The sequence below is a fragment of the Lichenostomus cassidix genome, chromosome 11 (genome assembly GCF_008360975.1).
Source record: "Lichenostomus cassidix isolate B80296 chromosome 11, HeHo_3.0, whole genome shotgun sequence".
NCBI classification, from domain to species: Eukaryota; Metazoa; Chordata; class Aves; order Passeriformes; family Meliphagidae; genus Lichenostomus; species Lichenostomus cassidix.
In genome coordinates, this window is record NC_139492.1 from 9,377,043 (window position 1) to 9,397,071 (window position 20,029).

At 37.9% G+C, this 20,029-nt stretch overlaps 1 protein-coding gene across 1 annotated transcript in view; it reads right to left on the reverse strand.

The window, feature by feature from the left end:
- SLC6A2 (solute carrier family 6 member 2) overlaps nt 1–20,029 on the reverse strand; it is a 61,109-nt gene that overhangs the window by 18,011 nt on the left and 23,069 nt on the right. Inside the window, exons 3-9 of the mRNA XM_085071837.1 lie at nt 17,539–17,776; nt 10,673–10,811; nt 9,761–9,895; nt 5,680–5,783; nt 4,844–4,968; nt 3,991–4,103; nt 731–859 (exon numbers count right to left, since the gene is read on the reverse strand). Of these exons, the coding sequence (XP_084927963.1) occupies nt 731–859; nt 3,991–4,103; nt 4,844–4,968; nt 5,680–5,783; nt 9,761–9,895; nt 10,673–10,811; nt 17,539–17,776 (983 nt within the window). The remainder of the gene's footprint in view (nt 1–730; nt 860–3,990; nt 4,104–4,843; nt 4,969–5,679; nt 5,784–9,760; nt 9,896–10,672; nt 10,812–17,538; nt 17,777–20,029) is intronic.

The following is a 20,029-nucleotide window of genomic DNA, read 5'->3' on the forward strand; positions in this document are numbered from 1 at the left end:
TGTTGTGGCTACCTCAAATTTCAGTTGTTTTCTGACAGTTTTGGCATCTTTACTAACTGGTCTTTTTGCTTTCTTTATGGTAAAAAAAAAACCAAAACAGAAAGTTCTCTCCAGCCTAGAATACTGGGATTCTCATTCGTTAAGTATTTATCAAAAGCCAGATGAGGCAAAACACTCAGCCTGATGGTAGTGATAAATACAGGTTACTAGATGTTCAGGGTAAGTTTTCTGTGTACTTAGGTACACAATGGAACATTAAGAAACAAGGTGGGGAGAGGAGATCATTATTCCACACTCTTTCACAAGAAGTCTCTTACATTCTTGAAGAAGAGAACAGCCAGATGACTAAGGGTCTGGTCACTTGAAATTCTTAGTTCCTCACAGAGGAATAAGCACTCTACACAGTTCCATTCAATGTGATTAAAAACTCCAAAACCAAACCAAACAAAAAAAGCCACAAAAGAAAGCACACAGAACCAAACAGACCCAGCAGTAGCAAATACAGTTCTTTGGAACAAAGCCTTGTAGGCTTGGTTGATAGCTAATGACCTTGTGCCAAAAATCAGAGAAACTTAATGTATATAAGATTAAAAGTTATGTTCTGAACAGAAGTTGTTTAAGAACTAAAATTTGTCACAAAAATAGTAATCTGAACCCATTAATATTTCCCCTGGAAAGGTTAATGGCATTTTTAAGGCAACATTTTGATGGAAACTTCAGTTGTACTTACATTGGTGATGCAAAAAAGGGCAAGTAGGAAAGTGCCAAAAGAAACACCAAAGGTGAAGAGCTTTCTGTGCTGCTTCAGAAGGTGGAAATCATCTGCCAGGCCGGTGATGACAGCCTCCATCCCACCCATCTGAGCAAGGCAAGGCAAGAGCTCTGGTTAAACACTGCTGACTGGAGGAAACACAGACTGAAGAATGCAAAGCAGTTTGTGGAATTAATACCCAACCACTCTGTGATTTCTGACATTTCAGCTGTAAATCACTGGTGAAATGAGGCTTTTTTGTGGTAAAGGACTGACTCAGGGAACTGGACATCTAGAGGGATGGTTGTTGCCTCTATGGCCACATCCTCTGAGGACTCTTTGCCAACTCAATAGAACAATAAGTAGACAGTACTTTGAGGAAAATAATATACATTTTTAATATACTTTGGGGAAAAGGCAGGTAGCTTAAGTAACTAAGCTCCTTAAGATATTTCTTAAATAAAGACAGGCACAGTAATCATCTAAAGAAATGTACTGAAGAAAGATTCACTTTACCCATTAATTAATGAAATCCAGTTTGAAAGAAATTTTTACAGATCTGGAAGAATTACTACAAAGGAAGTTTGATATAATTTTCTTTTGTTGAAAACATGAAATAATTTTACCTTGCTTTCAAGAAGTTAATGCTCAACATTAGCCATTGTTTTGCAATACAGGAAAAGTACTTTCCAAGTTTTCATTTGAATTTCTGGATTATGTAGGTGGTTATGAATTTTAATTTCTTTCCATTAATGAAAACATTCTGCCCCCATTCCAACAAAAAACTATGAAAATAAATTTCAATCTTTTGTCATAGTAAATAAATTTATTTAATATTTTGGACAGGCTTGGTTCTATGCTTTTTGTGATGCTAAAAGACCAAGGCAAGATCTGGAGTGCTTGGTGCAATACAATAGCTTGTTAGCAGGTGCTGACATAGCCTGTTCCTTTTCTATAAGCATTTGATTAAAATATTTCTGGTTGAAACCAGTAACATAGAATTATCTGTCTAGAATTTGAATTATTCCTGTTTAGAGCCATATAGCTGGGGGTAGTGGACCTAGTTTTTCTTTAAAGGTACCTAATGTTTACAAGTAAAATGTCCCAAAAACCCAGTGTAGACTTGTATATCCTAATGTCTGGGTGGTCTCACTGAGTGCCCTGCAGTTAGGATGGGTTAATATCTGATTTTCTCAGAAGATGGTACTGTGCTGGCACTTGGGGGAAATTGAAAATGGACAGAGACAGCTTGGATTATTTTTGCAAAGGACCACTTCTTAATGTATCATGATTTATTCCCCTTGTTAATTCCCTATACCAAGCTAGAAATCTACTCCAAAAAATGTTTGCAAACTTCTGTTCCATTTTCTGTCCTTTTCATTGTTGCTTGCTTAAACTTGTATGGTCAGATTTTTCCTTTCCTTAAACATTGTGACAGTTTCATTTTTATACAGACATCTGTACTTCTGTGCCAGTGCAGACTTATGTGCATGAATAAATGTAGCCATATACAATTATTCCTCTCCAGCTCTGGGGTCACTTGACTTTTAGCTTTAAAAGTTTTCATTTTCCCCTCAGTCAGATGTGGGGGGAGAGTTGAGATCACCATAAAAAGTACTCATGACCTGAGTTTTCTTTGGGAAATTATGGCAAACCTTGAACCAGTAAATCCTTCCCCTTTTAGAAGGGAAGAACTAAACTTGGCCACAGTTCACTAGTTCACAGTATTTTAATTAGCTCCAGAAGAAAGACTTTTCTTCACTTGTAGGAAAAGTGTGTTATTCAACCTAAAGCCTCATGTCTTTGTCACTCTTGTTTCTTTACATTGCCTTACATTTACTGTCATTGCAAAGGTAACTGTTTTGGATCTAGACACTTCTGAGAATGAATTGTCTTCTTCATTCTGCCCTTTTCCTACTGGTCACTCATGATCTTTCACTGTGCTAAACCTTTCATTTCAAACCCTCATATTTGCTTACAGTTGAAAAATGGCCAAGCTACAATCCCAGATATAATCTTCCCTCAAACTTTTATCTAAGGATCCAGATCTTAGTCTATAAAGACAAACTTCATTAAACCTCAGGTGGAATCCAAAAATCCAAACACTTCAGAAATATTTAGACCTGAATCTGACCTTTACATCTCATCTGTCACTCCACAAGATCTCATTCAGCTATTTGCCAATGGTTTTTCAAGCTTCCTGCTGCAACCCCATTTTTTTAATAGTTTTGCTCTTCTCCATGTCAATTCATTCTTTCACTTTCTTGTTCTTGAAAAGGAATGAATTTTCCTGAAGTTGTAAGTAATGGAAACACTGTATTTTACCATTTCCAGCAAGAAATTCCTAGATCAACTTTGTACATTCTGAACTTCAGAAGAGACTCCTGTGCTTTGGAATAGTAAGAAACCCCTACCCTACAAAAGAGTATGAAAGTTTGTCCATGGTTCACTATCCCTTATAGGCTCTATTTGGTTTCCCAGAAATGAATCACCCTTTAAGTTAAATATAACAGAATGTCTTGAGGCCTCTTTGGAAGACAAAGCAGTACAAAATTCTTTGGGGACTTGGAATATTTTCTGAGATGGTTTCTGTGATCCTGAATATCATGGTGTGGTAAAGCTTATCACATCATGGAAAGAGCAAATACACTTGTTAGACATTTTACAGTAAGATTATAACAAAAGGAAATCACTGTGGAAATATTCTGGTGTGATTTAAAAATTGTGATTTAATTTGCAGGAAATTCTGTACCAGGACTTGTAGAAAAACAATGGGACTACCCTCAGACATTGTCTGTCCTGAACAGGTTAGTGGATTTCAGCACATATAATAATCCCTTCTAGAAACTACTCTACTCAATGTCTTGTCTTTTGCCAGCAGGGCTCCAGAAAGGTTCATAGTGGTAATAGTTAATAGTACTGTTGCTGGGTCCTACCTTTAAATAGTATTAGCTGTTGATGAACAGCCCCTCTGTAAGGTCATGAAAAAGTATCAGAGAGTAAATATTTACTGGTTTGTAAAAAAATTTAATCTTTTTCTAAACCTCTTAATGATTGAGATTCTTTCTAATACATGGAGTAATACTATTGCTATGTTGTCTATGACTGTGAAAACAGATTTAAGGAATATACAGAATGTTTATTTGAAATGTAACCCCCTGCTTAAGGCTGATGCCTCTCTGGTTACAAAATATAACAGTAAAAGAACAATGTCAAGGCTATAAGGAAAAAATACTCACAGAACTGTCGATGCCAAGAGTAAGGAGCATGATGAAGAACACCACAGCCCAAAATGTAGATCCTGAAAGAGTTGAAATTGCCTCTGGGTATAGGATGAAAACTAAACCAGCTCCTGAAATAGAAAGGGAGGAAAAAAGGTGTCACAAATGATGTTTCTTATCTTCACAAAAATGTTCATTTTAATAAGATAAATTATGACTAAGTTGACTTGTACTTCAGTCCTTGTCACACTCTGAGTATTTATTAAAACAAAGTTTGCATTATACCAAATTATATCTAAAATACTTTAATTATTTACTCATGATAGTTTGGTATTAAAAAATCCCTATCTCATTCTTTCCACTTCAAATAGACTTTTATGGGATTTGCAATCTTACTAGTGATTTGTCAGCTATGTAGTGGAGAAGGAATTATGTAGATGTGGACTCCACTGTTTGGCAAGAGAACTCTTGGATGTGATGAGAGGTACAGAGCTGAGACCATGGGTGTTCCCAGAGAAAGGACTATAGAGCTGAGCCACCAAAACCAGTCACCTGTGCCACTGAACAGCAATACTTTTGTAAGGTTGGTATTTATAATCCAGTGGTAAATATCTGTTTGTTGAATGGGCAAAAGCTGTGGGGAGAGGATGTTGGGGAACCTCAATTCAGTAGAGATGAGGTGAATCAATACCATTTAGAGTTCACATCTCTACCAGGCATTCAAACACAGAGTTCTAGCTCCAAGTAAGTTAATTCAGTTCACTTCCAAGAGATTTTCACACATTCACACTTGTTGGAAACAAACATCAACATATTTGCAAAGAAATGATGGACAAAAAGGAGCAAAATTAATATAAAATTAACTTCCTACCTTCAGTAGCTACATCCTCAATTTTAACTTTGTGCTCATGAGCCATGTAGCCCAATATGGAGAAAATTGCAAATCCAGAGATGAAGCTTGTGACACAGTTAATGGTGCTAGTCAGCAAAGCATCCCTAAGCATGGAGAGAAGAACAGGCCAGTGAGAAAAAACTTTAAGAACTAGACGGGAATTGTCTTTAACACTTAACTTTCCCCCTCCCCCATCCTTCAGTTCACAATGCATTTATAATACATCTACTTTCTGAATCTATATTTCATGGGAAAAGTGATGCTTGTTTTCATTCCAAAATGGAATGTTAACAAAAACATCTAAATGTTGGAATTTCTCAGAAGGCGCAGAGTGATTCTGGGTGAATTTCCACGGTGGTGATTCAGCAAAACACTTACAAACTGACTTGATTTAAAGTGCATTCCTAAAATGGAGTGCAATATAAAATATCAGAAATGTAATCCCAAAGCACAGAAACCCTTCTGGAAGCTGGAATCTTTCTGCTTTTAGTTCCTGGACCAATGAGATTTCATCCTGTGCTCACTGTTGCGCTTAATGGTACTTTTGAAAGGCAAACATCAGCACAGTTTACACAGCTGTCTAAAGTCCAAACCTAATCCTGTTCTGCTTTGCAGTGCAGCAGATATCTTGGCAAGTTCCTGTTACTAAAATTTCGGTAAGGAAGACAGTGTTTCAAGATTTGGGTTGGTTACTATGTCTACACTCACCATCATTAATATATGATGGAAGATAAAAAAACAGCTTAATACTTATTTCAGGTGGTCAGAGTAAAATAGCAAAATTCTGCAGCAGTAATGGAAGAAGAGGCTCTTACCTGTAGCAGTTGTTGTCAAACTTATTGTAACTGGCAAATGCAATTAAAACTCCAAACCCAGCTCCTAAGGAGTAAAATATCTGAGTAGCTGCATCAATCCATACCTGCAGAATGACACCAACATTGCCAGTGTCAGTTCAGTCCACAAGGATACGCAGCAGAAAAGCAAGACAACTGGGTTTTGGAAAACAATTGGCATTCATGCTAATGGGACTGTGTCACCTGGAGCATGGCCCTGGTCTGGGATGGCTTAGCCTGAGGTGGTGAGGCTGGAGCAGTGGGCAGCTCCTCAGTGCACACACACTGCTGCCCTGGTGGGCTGTGCAGCTGCACATGCACTTCTGAGATTTTAGCCAGTGCTGAAAGGATTGCAGGGTTTTTCTCCTGGTTGACAGAAGTACACTTCCAATAGTTCTTGTTCAAAGTTAGTTTGGAATGTAAAACCAGAAAACTAAAAATATTTAATGGGTCAAGAGTTATAGGACATTTTCTTTCCCATAAGAGACCCTCCTCTGTGTGACTATTAGTGCACTTCATACGATGCGTTCTTGATTCAGGAGCTGAAGCATGACTGATGTGCTGTGAACAGAACCATGCAGGTTATCTCTCAGCTTTCTCACTCACTTGGAGAAAGAGTTATTTCTGTGATAGTCATTAAATTTCAGTTTAGATGCAGCTTGATAGTTTTAAGGACTGTCCACTAGGGAAAATATGCTTTTAAAGCTATAACATTTTCTAAAGTGTCCCTCCATACCATACATCCATTCAAGATTGGTAGACAGCAGCCAGGAACAATGCCACAGTCCTGGTTCCCTGAACCAGAAACCTGAAAATAGCCTATCTTGGTTAAGAAGGGTTTCCCCTTTTCTGTTAAGTTACACAGAGATATTTAAACAAATATCTTCATCAGAGGTAGTAAAGTCAGTGGTGTGAATGATACTCAACATTTCTCAAAATGAGATCTGCAGTGTTTGATTAAATCTGCCAAGAACTGTGAAAATCTGTGAAACAACTATGAAAAGCACTGGTTTTCATCATTCATCCATCTCTACAAAATTAGATCTAACGTATCTATTCAGCAGTGAATCTAATGTATCTGTTAGCAGATCTAAGCAGCTTATGAACCGTATCTGCATGGGGATTTTAGTACTAAACTTTCATATGTGGCCTAGTGGAAAGGAAGAGGGTGTCTTATTCCATGCTGACATGATAAAAGAAAGCACTTAGACTGCTGATCACTTTTTTTCTCTACATAGATGATAGATGCTTTCAACTGCTGCCTGCTGGAAACTGTGAACCACTTATGGTACTCTGGGTTTCTAGAAAAACTTAATTTTATGTGGAGAGTTGATTACTTGAAAGATAATATGAAAAGCACTCTGTGAAGTGTTTATTCAAACCAGTGGATAGGAGGATATGATTTTCTCAAATTGTAGTTCATACGGTGTTCTTAGGTATCATGGATTTCTTTCAATGAATAACAAAACAATCCTGATGACCTTAATTCCTTGCTCATTCCTTATATATACCAGTATCTCAATATTCTATTTTCACACAAAGATTGAGACCAAATAGGGTTGAACTCTCTGAAAAGCATTTATGTGGATAAGAATACAGAAAGAGGGATGCAAAGCCTCTTATATTTGTTCTTGTTCTTAAAAATATTCAGATAACTTTTGTTGTTAACAACATTCCTGCAAATTTTTAACATCAGCTTCATTTAAACTCTAACTAGATCTGCATACTGCCACCATAAGACACTTGTTTTTAGTGGTTCTGTGTCTCTTTTGTATCTTGCCAGTGCAGTTGTACTCACCCTTTCTCACTATTCAAGCACCCTAAAGCATGTGCTTAAGTCCTGTTGACTCAAGTAAGAGATTAGCATTTGCCAAAGATTTTAAGCACATGCTGAAGTATCTGTTGAGTAAGAACCTCATAGCATCTGATTAGGAAACAAATCAAGAAGATCAAGGTGAAGGCAAAGAAGAGCAGAAATCAGAAATTCCTTTACAACTAAGATTAAATACAAAACATTCCCTTTGTTCTAACCAAGCAGGGTGTAAGACAGCAGGGCTCATTCTGCTGTTCATACTTGTGTTTCTCATTTTCACAGCTTCTGATTGATGCAAAGTCTAATACATTTTATGATAGGATGTTGGTTTTATATGTATTAAAAATGAAACAAATAGAAACATTTTCCAGTAGGTAGTCACCAGTCTTTCCAGCTTTCTTCAGGGTTTATACCATTTTACCTTTTGTGCATATTGAGTGCAGAGCAGTTTGTGGCTCCACCTTGACAGTGGTCAGGGTGCTCTAAAGGCTTTTAGAAGAGCATTGGTAGAGCCCTCTGTGGGTCATTACTGTTTGTGACTGAGGAGGTTTCTTTGTTAGATTCTTCATTTGGAAGAAACAAAAAAAACATAAATCACATCCAGGGGGGCACTGAGATAGAAATGAAGCAGGTTCTATTCTTTGGAGCCTGAGGCCAAAGATTAAACACACAAGGCTATTGCAGCAGCAGGGATCCCAGTCTCCAAGAAGGGAAATGCTAACATGACAAAGCAGTCAGTGACCCTTCTCAGCATAAGTGATCTTTAGTCTTTTATTATTCTAGAGTAAATTTTGTTGTTGTTGTTGTTGTCTGAAAAATTTATTCTTAGAAACAAATAACTTTAGGGTCATCTAAATAGCAGCTGCAGAAATATTAAGCCAAGAAAGAGCAGCAAAGAGAATATCCTTTGAGAAGCACAAGGCAGATACGATTATGGAGGCCTGGATCCTGAGCTATTGCAAGCTCCATAGACATCTAGTTTGAACTGTGATGTTTATTTCCAAACAGCACTTAAAATATATAAGAAAAATATAAGCACCTGCTCTGTTCATCTTTGCATCTGTGTATTTATGTGTATGCATAAATGTGAATTACTAGGGTGGATAGTGCCTTGTGACAAAGGTGGATGAAAATCCCATATCTGAAGCTTGATTTGACTATTTCAAAATAGACATGGGGTCTGGGTCTCTTTTTGAAGACATGCCCGTTTTCAAATTTAGCATTAAAAAGCCAGGTAAGTATTTATTTTTCGTTAAGAATATTAAAAATATGTCTGTATTCTAACACTTGAGGTATTTTTTAATCATTCAGGAAAAATCAAGACAGGATTCATAGGAAAGGTACAGTGCAACTATGGACAGACTGCAGACATTTCTGAAAGCTGTAATTTTTCAAGATGATACATTTCCTTCTAGTAAAATGATGTTGTCTCTTTTCAGATTTATAACCATTTGAATAGCCTTGTGTCCCATCCATAGAGATACTACTGTCTTAAAAATGATTTATGCTACTCTTAGAATAGTAGAGGGGTAAAATATCTCTGTAGGTTTTGTTCTTTGTAGGTCTGAAATGCTGCTAATTTCATGTATGAGTGACTATACTTGCTTTACGATGTATGAAATAAGTCTTAGTTCCAAGTTACTCCACAAATTGGGTTGGTTTGGATATACTTAATGTTGTTAATATTGTTCAATGATACAGTGAAATGTGCATTACTTTCAGCAGTAAGATAAGGACACCATACTAGTGAAAATCTTATTTGTATGAAGGACTATGGTTTGATTAGGTGAGCTAATCCTGACTTTATATGTTTAGCAAGGTTTGCATAGGCCAGGATTTTTGTTTACTAGGTTAATATTTAAGCTAACAATTCAGAAAGCAAGATTTTCTTCTTGAGGGAATTCTTAGCCTTTTGAGAACTAAATTTTTGCATGACTCCACTTTCCTGTATAAAGGATATTGCAGTTTGCTGGGTCCACATACAAAGCATGGACGATTTTTAAGGGTCTGCCACCCCTGTAAGTGCCTTCACACAGGTGTTTTGTAATCTGAATTGTTCGGGTTCAGTGTCAGATAGTCCTGTTTTGGAGAGTATTGGAAAGTTAGACTGTCAGAGACAGTGGACTAGTGCTTAGGCAGAAGGAGAAGTGTGGCTATTTAATTTCAGAAGTTAGCTGTAATATTTTCAGTTTCAGCAACAAGGCCAACAGGTTTAATAATTAGGGAATGAGAACAGAAGAGTACACTTACTGTGGCTTCTTTTAATCTTCTGAAATCTATGTGCAGGTATGCATTTATTCCATTGTATGCACCTGGCAGGGTTATTCCATGTATTAATAAGACAAATAATACAACATAAGGCAAAGTGGCTGTTATCCAAACAACCTGCAGACAACAGAGATCCCAAGGGTTAATCAGCTGTTACAGAAGATTTAAGAATATGTAATAAGTACAGCTGGCATTTTCTTGGTTTAGTCCATTCAGTTTGATGGAGAAGCTCTTTTTAGGACATGGGAGAAAATGCTGTTATGTATCATGAATCTTTTAATATATAAGTTTACAGATATCAGTCAGAGACAGTTTTGACAAACAGACAACATTGTCAGTGTGATTAGACTGTTGATTAGCTCTTAATCTCTATGTTTACTAAAAATTGCAGTCATTGCCTGATGTTAGGTGATACTTTCATGATGTATCCCAGATGTATCCAACTCTAGAATTTCTATTGAGGCATTTTCTGAGGGATGTCAAAGAATAATTTCAAATTACTTTCATCAGATATTTCTCATGACATGGCAGTTTACACAATAATCCCATAGCCTCTTATACCATTGAAACATTAGTACATTTGGCTAAGAATAGGATGCACATTTAAGACAATTTTGGTTATTTAAAAGTATTTTCTGGATAAAACCACTAACATTGAATTGAAAATATTACATTAACAACATTTCCAGTTGCAATATCACACAAGCAAAACTTGTAAATAAAATAAAGGATGAACTGTGTATTTCCATTGTACATATGTGAAAGCCTCTCACATAGTTTGGTCCCTGAAAATCCCTCAGAATCAGTGATTTATCTTCTTGCTTTCTAAAATTAGGAGACTTCTTAAAGTAGGCAAAGAATGTAGTCGAGAGAGAAGGACAATATTAGCTCTACCTTTCCTGAAGTCTTCACGCCTTTCCACAGACTAAAGAAAAGAATGATTACCACCACCAAGAGGCAGAGGGAAAGTTGCCAGCGAGGCAAGCCAAGGTCATGGATCCCACGGCTTTCGTGCAGGTGCAGAACTCCTCGCCTACACACCAGATACACAGAAACAGAGCAAAGTCACTGGGGGAAAAAGGCTTTTGCACTTCTCATGCTGGGGGCAGCAGGAAGGGGTGCTGCACTGCAGCAATAGCTGCCCTGTGGCATCCCTGGCAGGCAGTGAAGGGGTTTTGTGAATCCTTGTGTGGTGCTTCTCTCCCTGGGTGGTCTCACAGGCCCATTGCTATCTGTTTACACCACAGTGCCATCATGACAACTCCCTTTCCTTCACCTGAAGTGTTTGGGGAGTTCGGAAATACCATTGCTTGATTCTTACTTGAGCACTGAGCAGATGTCCAGAGGGACTGAAGGATCTCTGTCCTTAGAGATCTTAAAACCTGGCCAGTAAAGGCCTCAAGCAGACTGATTTGCTTTTTAAGATAGCCTTGATTTTGGTTAAGGAGTTGTATTAGATGACCTGGAGAGATGTCTTTCAACTGATATTATTTTGTGATTCTAGATCAGCAAACAGTTGACTTCCTGCTTCTGTAGTTTCTCATATTTAATAGGAAATGCTGTATTTTTGAACTGTTTCTGTGACTAATTCCTGGTTGGATAAAAGATATTTGTAGGAAGCATCCTCCTAAATTAAGCAGCTGATCTGTTTCTGTTGTTTTGTGAGGCTAACAACAAGTGAGGCATTAACAGGATAGTGACCATGTGTTTGTGACATGTATTTAAGAATGATCCTATATAGAAAAGATGAGGTGAGTTTAACTCTTATCATACAACAACACAGCTATTTAACAATATAGCTGTTACCCATGGAAGCAGTAAAACATAGAGGCAGACTTATTGATATTTAATCTAAAAACCTATTATCTTTAATTAAATGCAAAAAAAAAGGATAAGTTGCACTCAATTTTTGCTTAGAGTGTGAAAAAAAGCTACTTGAATTTCTGCTAAAAAGTATAATTAACAGGGAATCCACACATATTAATGGATCCTGGGCAGGAATTCTTGATTCCATCCTAAACTTATCCTCTCGGGCAGTGATAAGTACAGCCAGGAAAGTGTCTGATTAGAACATCTGGCCAGGATCTTGGGAGGGTTTTGGCAATCTGTGCTATCACAGTTACACTGCGAATGCCATCAGAGCTTGGCATTGTAAACCAAGTCCTTTGGAGTATGATGAATCTACTCAGAAAACCAGAATCTGAACTTGCATTCTTTCTGCCCATTTAACATATTATTCTTCTTGCCCTTTTTTTCCGGATTTGTAAAGAAGCTGCTTCCTTGTGTGCTTGCTTTCCAAGAAGCAGCTAGCAATGTGTCTTACTGTTTGGAACACTTGTCAGAGCTGCCTTTCAAATGTGGGATTCCCAGGATTTTCAGGAGAATCTCCATGTGAAGACTTCTGCTCTCTTAATCAGAGTAAGAGATCATAAAATAGGAAGAGAAAAATACTTTTAGCCAGTCAAAACAGCTGTGTAACAGGGCAGATAAACAAGGAAATCTTTACAGACAGCTGCTGTTTTGAAGCTCTAATTTTCCTACCTTTTCCTTTTTCAGATTTTTTCTTCTTTGTTTTTGTGACCTCTGAAGATAAGCTATAAAAGCTTTCCAAAAGATGCCCTTTTAGAGGATTGCTGGTAAATAGCTCATGAATGTTTACCTGCTAGAACTTACATTTCTGTTCCAGCAGCACCAAGTATCAAAGATCTAGTGCTAGAGTGTGATTTAGGTTAAAATGTGCTGACATCTGCAGGAAAGAAGCAGCGGCCAAAGTGTAAGATAGACTAAGCTTTCTTGACTTAAAGAGTACAGCTCTGTAATGTTCTTGGAAAAACAGTATTTTTTCTGAGAACTTTGCAAATTTGAAGAGAACTTTGCATTCATTGTCTTTTTCCAAGTTAGCATACATCAATGATGCTACAGTTATTTCACATCAAGGATTGCTTATTTCAGGAACAGCAGAGGCTGTTTTAGCCTGTCTATGTTAAGGCAGGTTGTGTGACAAATCCCTGACTGGGTCTTGTAGATTTTACTCAGTTGCTTCCCTTATATTGGCTGCAAAGAGGAAAATGGGAAGTAAGAGATACTACAAGATTCTCTGCTCAGGAAGCTCTGAGGTGAAAACACCTGAATTTTCATTCTTTGATATTAGAGCAGAATAATGCAACATGGCCAACATTCATTCCTGATTTTAGGTTTCCTACACAAGTTCCAGGATTGTCCCACTTCCCTATGCCATGGAGATATGTACAACTCATCTGAGGTGCCTCACCCTGGAGTGCTGGGTACAATCCAAGTGGATGCCAGGGGGATGCAGAAAAATCTGGTTTTTTCTCTAGATATTTCAGCTCCCTCTTGTGTTGGAGAATGGAGCTGTGTAATGGACTGCAAGACAGATTTTGGAAATCACATAATTCACCAGTGGCACCCTAAATGGCACATAAGTTATTATTTCTGCTTGATCACAGAATCACAGAATTTACTGAGCTGGAAGGATTGTTGAGTCCAACTGTTACATCTGCACAGAACGTCTCCAAGAGATGTCCACATCTCCCATGCCTGAGAGCATTGTCCCAACACTTCTTGAGTCACTACAGAGAAATGATCAGTGTCTGCCCCTCCTCTTCCCTTCACAAGGAAGTTGTAACTTCAATGAGGTCTCCCCTCAGTGTCCTCCTCTCCAGGCTGTGCCCCACTTCAGCACATTCACGGCTCTCCAAACTGGACTTTTTCATAAGAGCTTCATAGAAAGACCAGATGTGATTAGCAGAGTATAGGGCTATCCACTCTCATTAGTTCTTGTTGCCTGATTCAGTTTTTATAAGCATTTATAGGCAGAATTGCTTATGCTGATTTTGAATTGGTGTTTTCTCTTTTGGGAGAAGTTGCTTCACAATTGTTTAATGGGGACAGGTTCCTGCATCTTTGGAGCACACAGCATTGATCACTCCATTTGACATGATATTGAACTATGTGGACCCTTTGCCTGGGGTGGCACTTCAGTGAAAACTTGTACCCCAAAGCACAAACCTATTGGTCTATAAAGTGACTTTTGTTGTATAGGGTGAGGGGTTTTTTCAGGACATTCTTGGTTCACACACTCCTCATAAATTTCATAAATATGATATTCATGTATATGATAAATGTAGACTGCCATGACTGAATCTTGGTTTTATTCCTTGTTCTTAGGTAGGTTTTTGCAATTGCTCATAGCTGGGCAGACTTTTGAATTCTGTGAATTTCCTTTACTGAATCTGGCATGAAAATTTCCCTGTAAAATTTCTCATGAGGAAAGAATGGATTATAGCCCTGAGAAAAAGTACTGTCAGGGGGAAATAGCTGTAGCCCAACATGTTTGTTGACAATTTCACTGTTTTGTCAAAAAAATTGCCAAGATTTGTTCCTACAACAGATTGTGATTTTTTGCAGGCAAGTACCTTGTGAGAAGAATAGTGCTTTTGTTCCTCCAAACTGGTATTTTTTTCACTGTCAGCATAAATGAAAACAAGATGGTAACAGACTTTTCCTAGACACAAGAATGGAGAGAACAAATATAAAGTATTTGTTCAGATATAAAGCCTGTGTTCAGATAAAGTATTTAAATAGGAGCAATATAGAGTAGATAGGGGAACTTTATTTGCAGTGACGTACTTCTGTTCTTCTAGAAAAGGGTTTCTATTGAAGTATTTTAACATGTGTGGAAATGATAAAAGCTTCTTTGGATTTTGTGTATTTAATTCCAAACCACTGAAGAGGGAAAGAATTAATATGTGTCTTTAAAAAAATGCAGAATTGGCATTTTATTCCTAACTAGATTTCTCTTATGTCTTGCTATTGCTAGCAGAAAGGCACCAGTTGTTATTACATTTTAGCTTGGTTTTCTACGTTCACAGTGTACAAATACTTTATGGTTGATTTTAACCATCTCTAATAAAGGATTGTAGAAGTCATGCTCCTTGCTGTTTAAGAAGCTGTGCCCATGACATCAGTGGCACCTTGGCCTGAATTAAGCCTCAACAACTGAAACCAGACCCAGTAAAGTGAAACTCTCTAGAAGGCTTCAGTGTAGAAGCACTTCAACCTTAAGCTCTGCCCAGCTCTTGAGGTTTGAAAACAAAAGCCAGATATGTTTTTCAAAGTTCTCCTGTCATTTCCTCGGCATGAAATTTGTAACTTGGGATGATTTCTCCTAAGTCTGAGGCTTAGAGGTTTCTCTGCTTTTCCTCCTGGTCAGATACCGGACAGCTGATAGGTCTGGCCTAGACTGCAAGTTTTCCCTTTTCTCACTCAATGTAAGTAGTGACAACCAGCGTATTTCTGCTGGATTTGAGGTACCTTTCTTGTAGTATTTGATGAACTGTCACATCACAGTACTCCCACTTCCTCCTACAGTTTATTCCTGTGCTGGTGGAGATTGAGGCAGTCAGCTCTGGCAGCTACAGGGCTTTAGGAAGTAATCAACTCTAAATTCATGGTCAGGCCAGCTTAGTGTGAAGGAATCATGTGCCAAAGAGAAGTGTCTGTTTCTTTTCAGGGTAATCACACCAGCTCTCTGCTTGAGGCCTGTCTTGGAAGTACCTCTTTTCAGTCACTTTTCCAAATGCAAAATAAATGTTTGGTGTTTCTGGTCTCGCTGCTTCCCCCTCAGCCTGCCCACCAGAGGCCAAAGGTTTGTGTGTGAGTGTTCTGATGGAACTACACCACCTCGAGAACCAAGGTTAAGCTGTATCACTTCCCATTTCCCACCTAGGCACAAAATATGAAACTTTAGAATCAGAAGATTCAACTCTCCCTTGTTGTAAGAAGACCATGGGCATGGACTAGGTTATTTGATATAAGAAAAGAAACTGTTTTCTGATTTGGTTTATTAGGTTGGATCTAAATACACTAGGACTTTGTACAAGTTTGGGTTCACACCTGAGCTGTACAGCTGGACCTGATGAGCTCATCCAAATACTGGATAAGTGAACATAATGCCCCTTGTGATTCCCTGTTTTTACAGCTGGGAAAACAGATGTTGTAGACTGTTTTACTTAAGTGGTTACTCTTCTCAGTTTTGCAATGTAATCTAGACACTAATAAGTACAAAGCCGAGTGACTTAATTACTGCCCCAAAATTCAGGGATCAAAGTATAATGAAATGTCAAATTCCCTTTTTATTCTTACCTTCTCTACACTGCACTTTGAATCTACTTCAAGGTGAGGAAAGAACCATATTTCAAGTTTCAGTGTACAGACAATCATTAATTGACCTGTTCCCCAGATCAGTGGAACTAAACCAAAACACCATGAATTGATTCTACCACAACCTCACCCACTACAAAGTCAAAATCATTCCCCAAGTGTGGTGTGATGGAAGAATTTAGACAGAACCATTTTAAATCATAGACAGGCAAAGCAAGATTACAGGAATTGCATGTTACTTTACTAAGGTTTAAGCACAAGAAAATTAAAGAAACCCTTTTAACAATGCTGTTCAAATAAAAGTTCTGTAAAAATGCAGTTCTTTGCCTTAAAATGCTGAATGAATAATTTCTTCTAGTTCACTTCAAAATCAGGTTCGTTGACTAAATCCATATATAACCTTTTGCTATGAATGATCTGTCTTTGCATTTGTGCTGTGAACATATAATAGGTTGTAAGGGCAGTGGATCTCACAGCTGTCATTATTTGCCATTTTAGTGAGCTCCTTTGAACTCAACCCCCCATCTTGTTTTCAGAGCACTGAGTTTAGTTTACCCAAACCCCTGCCAGCAGTTTGTGTATCACTGCTGATTTTTCACTGTGCTGTCTCCCAAGAAGAAAAGGTGGCCACAAATGTTAAAGAGCTATAAACAGAGACCCCAAGATCCCTACTGTAGCCAGGCATCGTGTAACACACACTAGGTTAATTATGGTAACAGTGTTTTCCCTTTGTTTCTACAGGGTTGGACTAACTGCTCAGCAGGTATGTGCCCTGATATCCTTCTATTCCCAACACAGAAATATTAATTAATTGATTATTCAGATTAATTCAACAGCTGATTCAATAGTCTGATGCTCACTGCCCTTTCTTTCTCCTCCTAATCAAATCCCATCTTCCCCTAGAAGTCCATAACGAAAATATTTAAATGGAGATTGAAATCTTTGTTTTATAGTTCAGTTGTTAATTCATATACCTTTTTGGGTTTGATTCTAGCTGTTTGATTTGAGTGTACCTTTGCCTGTCTTGGCCCATGTCAGAGAACACTCTTTTGCTTAGGAATCGGTAAAAGCCTGTCTTTCTATAACCTGGCTCTTTCCTCCTGCTCCGTGTTTCGTCTCACTTCATTGAACTGTTGAAGCAGTGGAGCAAACAGAGCTCTGCTGCCTGCTCTGAAATATTCTGCAAGTAGAGAAACAGTCCAAATCTGTTGAACAAATGGTTATTTTAAAACCTTAAACTCAGCTCAGTTTGGCATGTAGTCATCTCTGTCAGAATATTGCTGTGTTTCCATGCCCTGGCAAAACTGGTGCAAGCAAAAGTGGCACATGAGAGGAGATTTATGTCTTGTCCAATTCTGTTCAGCTCAGTAGCAAGTACTGCATTAGGTACAGGAGAAACCAAAGCTCACAGAGGCAAAAGTTTTAGTTACTTCAGAATACAGACCAACATTACAATTTCATTTTAACCTTAACCTCATGGTCATTCTAAAGGCTGGATACAAACTATTTTACCTACAAGAGGAAACTCGCTTAGACATAGAATTTTGAATAAATAGCAAAGGCAAGTCAACACTTACTCATAAAATTCAGCTGCAGGCGTGAGCTTGTACTTCGAGTATTTAGTACCATTGCCAAGCACTGATGCATTGAAGAGTTTGGGATCTGTACAGTTTGGGCTGTTCCAGCTGTTGTGGCAGTTTGTCCAGGGAAGCTCAAATGTGAATGATGAAAATAGATAATACAGAGACCAAGCTATGATAACGTTGTAGTAGAAACCCACGTAAAGAGCTATGAGTATCACTGCATAGCCTACACCTAAAGACAAAGGAAAACTAGATTATACATTGCATTTGACTTGAACAGTATACACAAACACTGGAGTTAAACTCAGCCCATACATGATTGCGAATTCATTTTAGGTCTTCACACCAATAAAAGGAATTTTTGACATTTGCATACACACATGTAGACACAATGTCCCTGACCTCTAAACACAAAATCACAGAAATGGTTTGGAAAATGACTGGCTTTTATCAAATCCAGTAGTTTGTCAGAAAAAGAAATTAAGCAGTGCAATGTCAAAATTTGTCCTTGTACAATTCCATTGCTGATTTGCTTCCAATGCAGAAGACTGCAAGCCCATGTTAGGAGCGAAACTCACTTCATCTTCATGATGTCAGAGACCTTGGCAACTTCTCTTGGAAAAGTAAAGCTCGGCACTTAAATGAAGTTTCCCTATGCCTCACGTTCCCACCCTGAACGAGTTTGGAACAGACACTGAACCCTCTCTTGCTTCTTTCCCATCACTACTCCCTAGATTGGCTTTCATCAGCAAGCAAATGGGTCCAAATCATGCATGAAACAGTCTGTGCTGCTCCACTGGGGCTTTCCAGGTGGTTTTTGGGCATGCCAGTAAATCTTGGTGAATATCAGGTTGGGCCTGAACTGTGTGTGACATTCAACCCTTTTTACCGTCTCTCCAGGATCACAGAATTCCCAGTGTAAGCTTTCTCTTTTGACTTTGAACATTTGCTTTGTATTTTTGCATCTTGTGAAGTGTGGATGGAGGGTCTCTTTAGCATGAGGGCCCCAGAAAGGGCATGTTCTCCTCATGAAAATGGACATTTTCCAATGGTTTGGGAGGAAGGTTTGGTACTGATGTTAGAACCCAACAAAAGCTGGTGGGCAGAATTGTTCAGGAAGCTTGCTTTGCCTTGACTTCAATCATTCTTCCTTTACTGTGTGTGCAGCTTTATTCTCTGAATCCTCCCTCAAAGTTGTATGTACTGCATATAACAGGTAGAGACTACAGCTATTTTATGAATGTCATGTCTGTACTGTCACAGCACTTAGTACAGACCTTTACTTCTAATTTTCTTTGTTTTTTGTATTGGAGGCCTAGCAGTTGGAGATTATTAGGCTTTCTTATTTCTTTATAAAGAAAAGAAATAGCGAACAGTGAGAGTATTAATCCTTGGTTTAAAATTTGCATAAGGAACAGATGCTGACCCTGAAGGAGTTGGCAGTTCAAAGACTGCTGCATGTACAAAAGTTACTCTTTGCTCTGCAGGAGGCTTTTAATCCATAGACCAGTCTGCTCATCCCTAACAAAGGGGAAATTATTGTGAAAGTAAAGATGAAACTTTATTTTCAAATCCTTGGTGCTTAAATGAATCTAGTACATGAACACTCAAATTCTAGTGATACACTGTGATCAATAAAATGGAGTGGTGGGAGGAATCCCCCAAAGGGATAATTCTTAAGTATTAGGGTGAATGTTAAAATACTAAGCATGGATAATATATGTAGTGCTAAAATTGCTGTTTAAAAAAACTCTTCCTGAAATCCCTCCAATTCAGGAGGACAATGACAGATGTTGAATATCAAGATTAAAAAAAAAAAAAAAGGGGATCAAATGTGTTTTAAATGTCTCTTCTCTGAAATCTTAAGAATATTCAGGAATGAATTTGCTTTTGTGTTTCTAGGTTTTCTTATAAGTAATGCTGCACCACCCACAGTCTAAAATAGGCTCTGGAAAAAAATGCAGAGATGAAAACAGACTGTGTTACAAAGGTTACAGGGTATATTTGTAATTGCATGTGTTATGATAGCATCTCATTAGAAGTAGAGTGCTTAGAGTTCATGGCAATAATATTCATAGCTAAAATTAGTACTATAGTGCTGTTCATTTAGAGAAGCTGTTATAAATTTGTGTAGACTGTGTACCTCTCCTCTGAGTGAGAGATTTGAGTTGTCCCAGAAACAACTCCAAAGCACTAGCAGTAAAATGTCTTTGCATGTCATCAGAAGTTTTAGTCAAAACTTTAAAAGTTCTGTGTTTATACTAAGGTGCAAATACGTCTCAATGCTTATTACTTTTTGAGAATCAAATAACTTATGCTATACTATATCCTTGTAATAAGAGACCTTAAAAACCAACAGTAATGTATGTTTAGTCCACCTTGAAAATGTCAGCTTAGAAACACAGCAGGAATGTCAACAAGAATATACATGAAATAAGTTCTATTTTCCTTTCTCATAATCTTTTCAATCCTGAAGTCAACACAG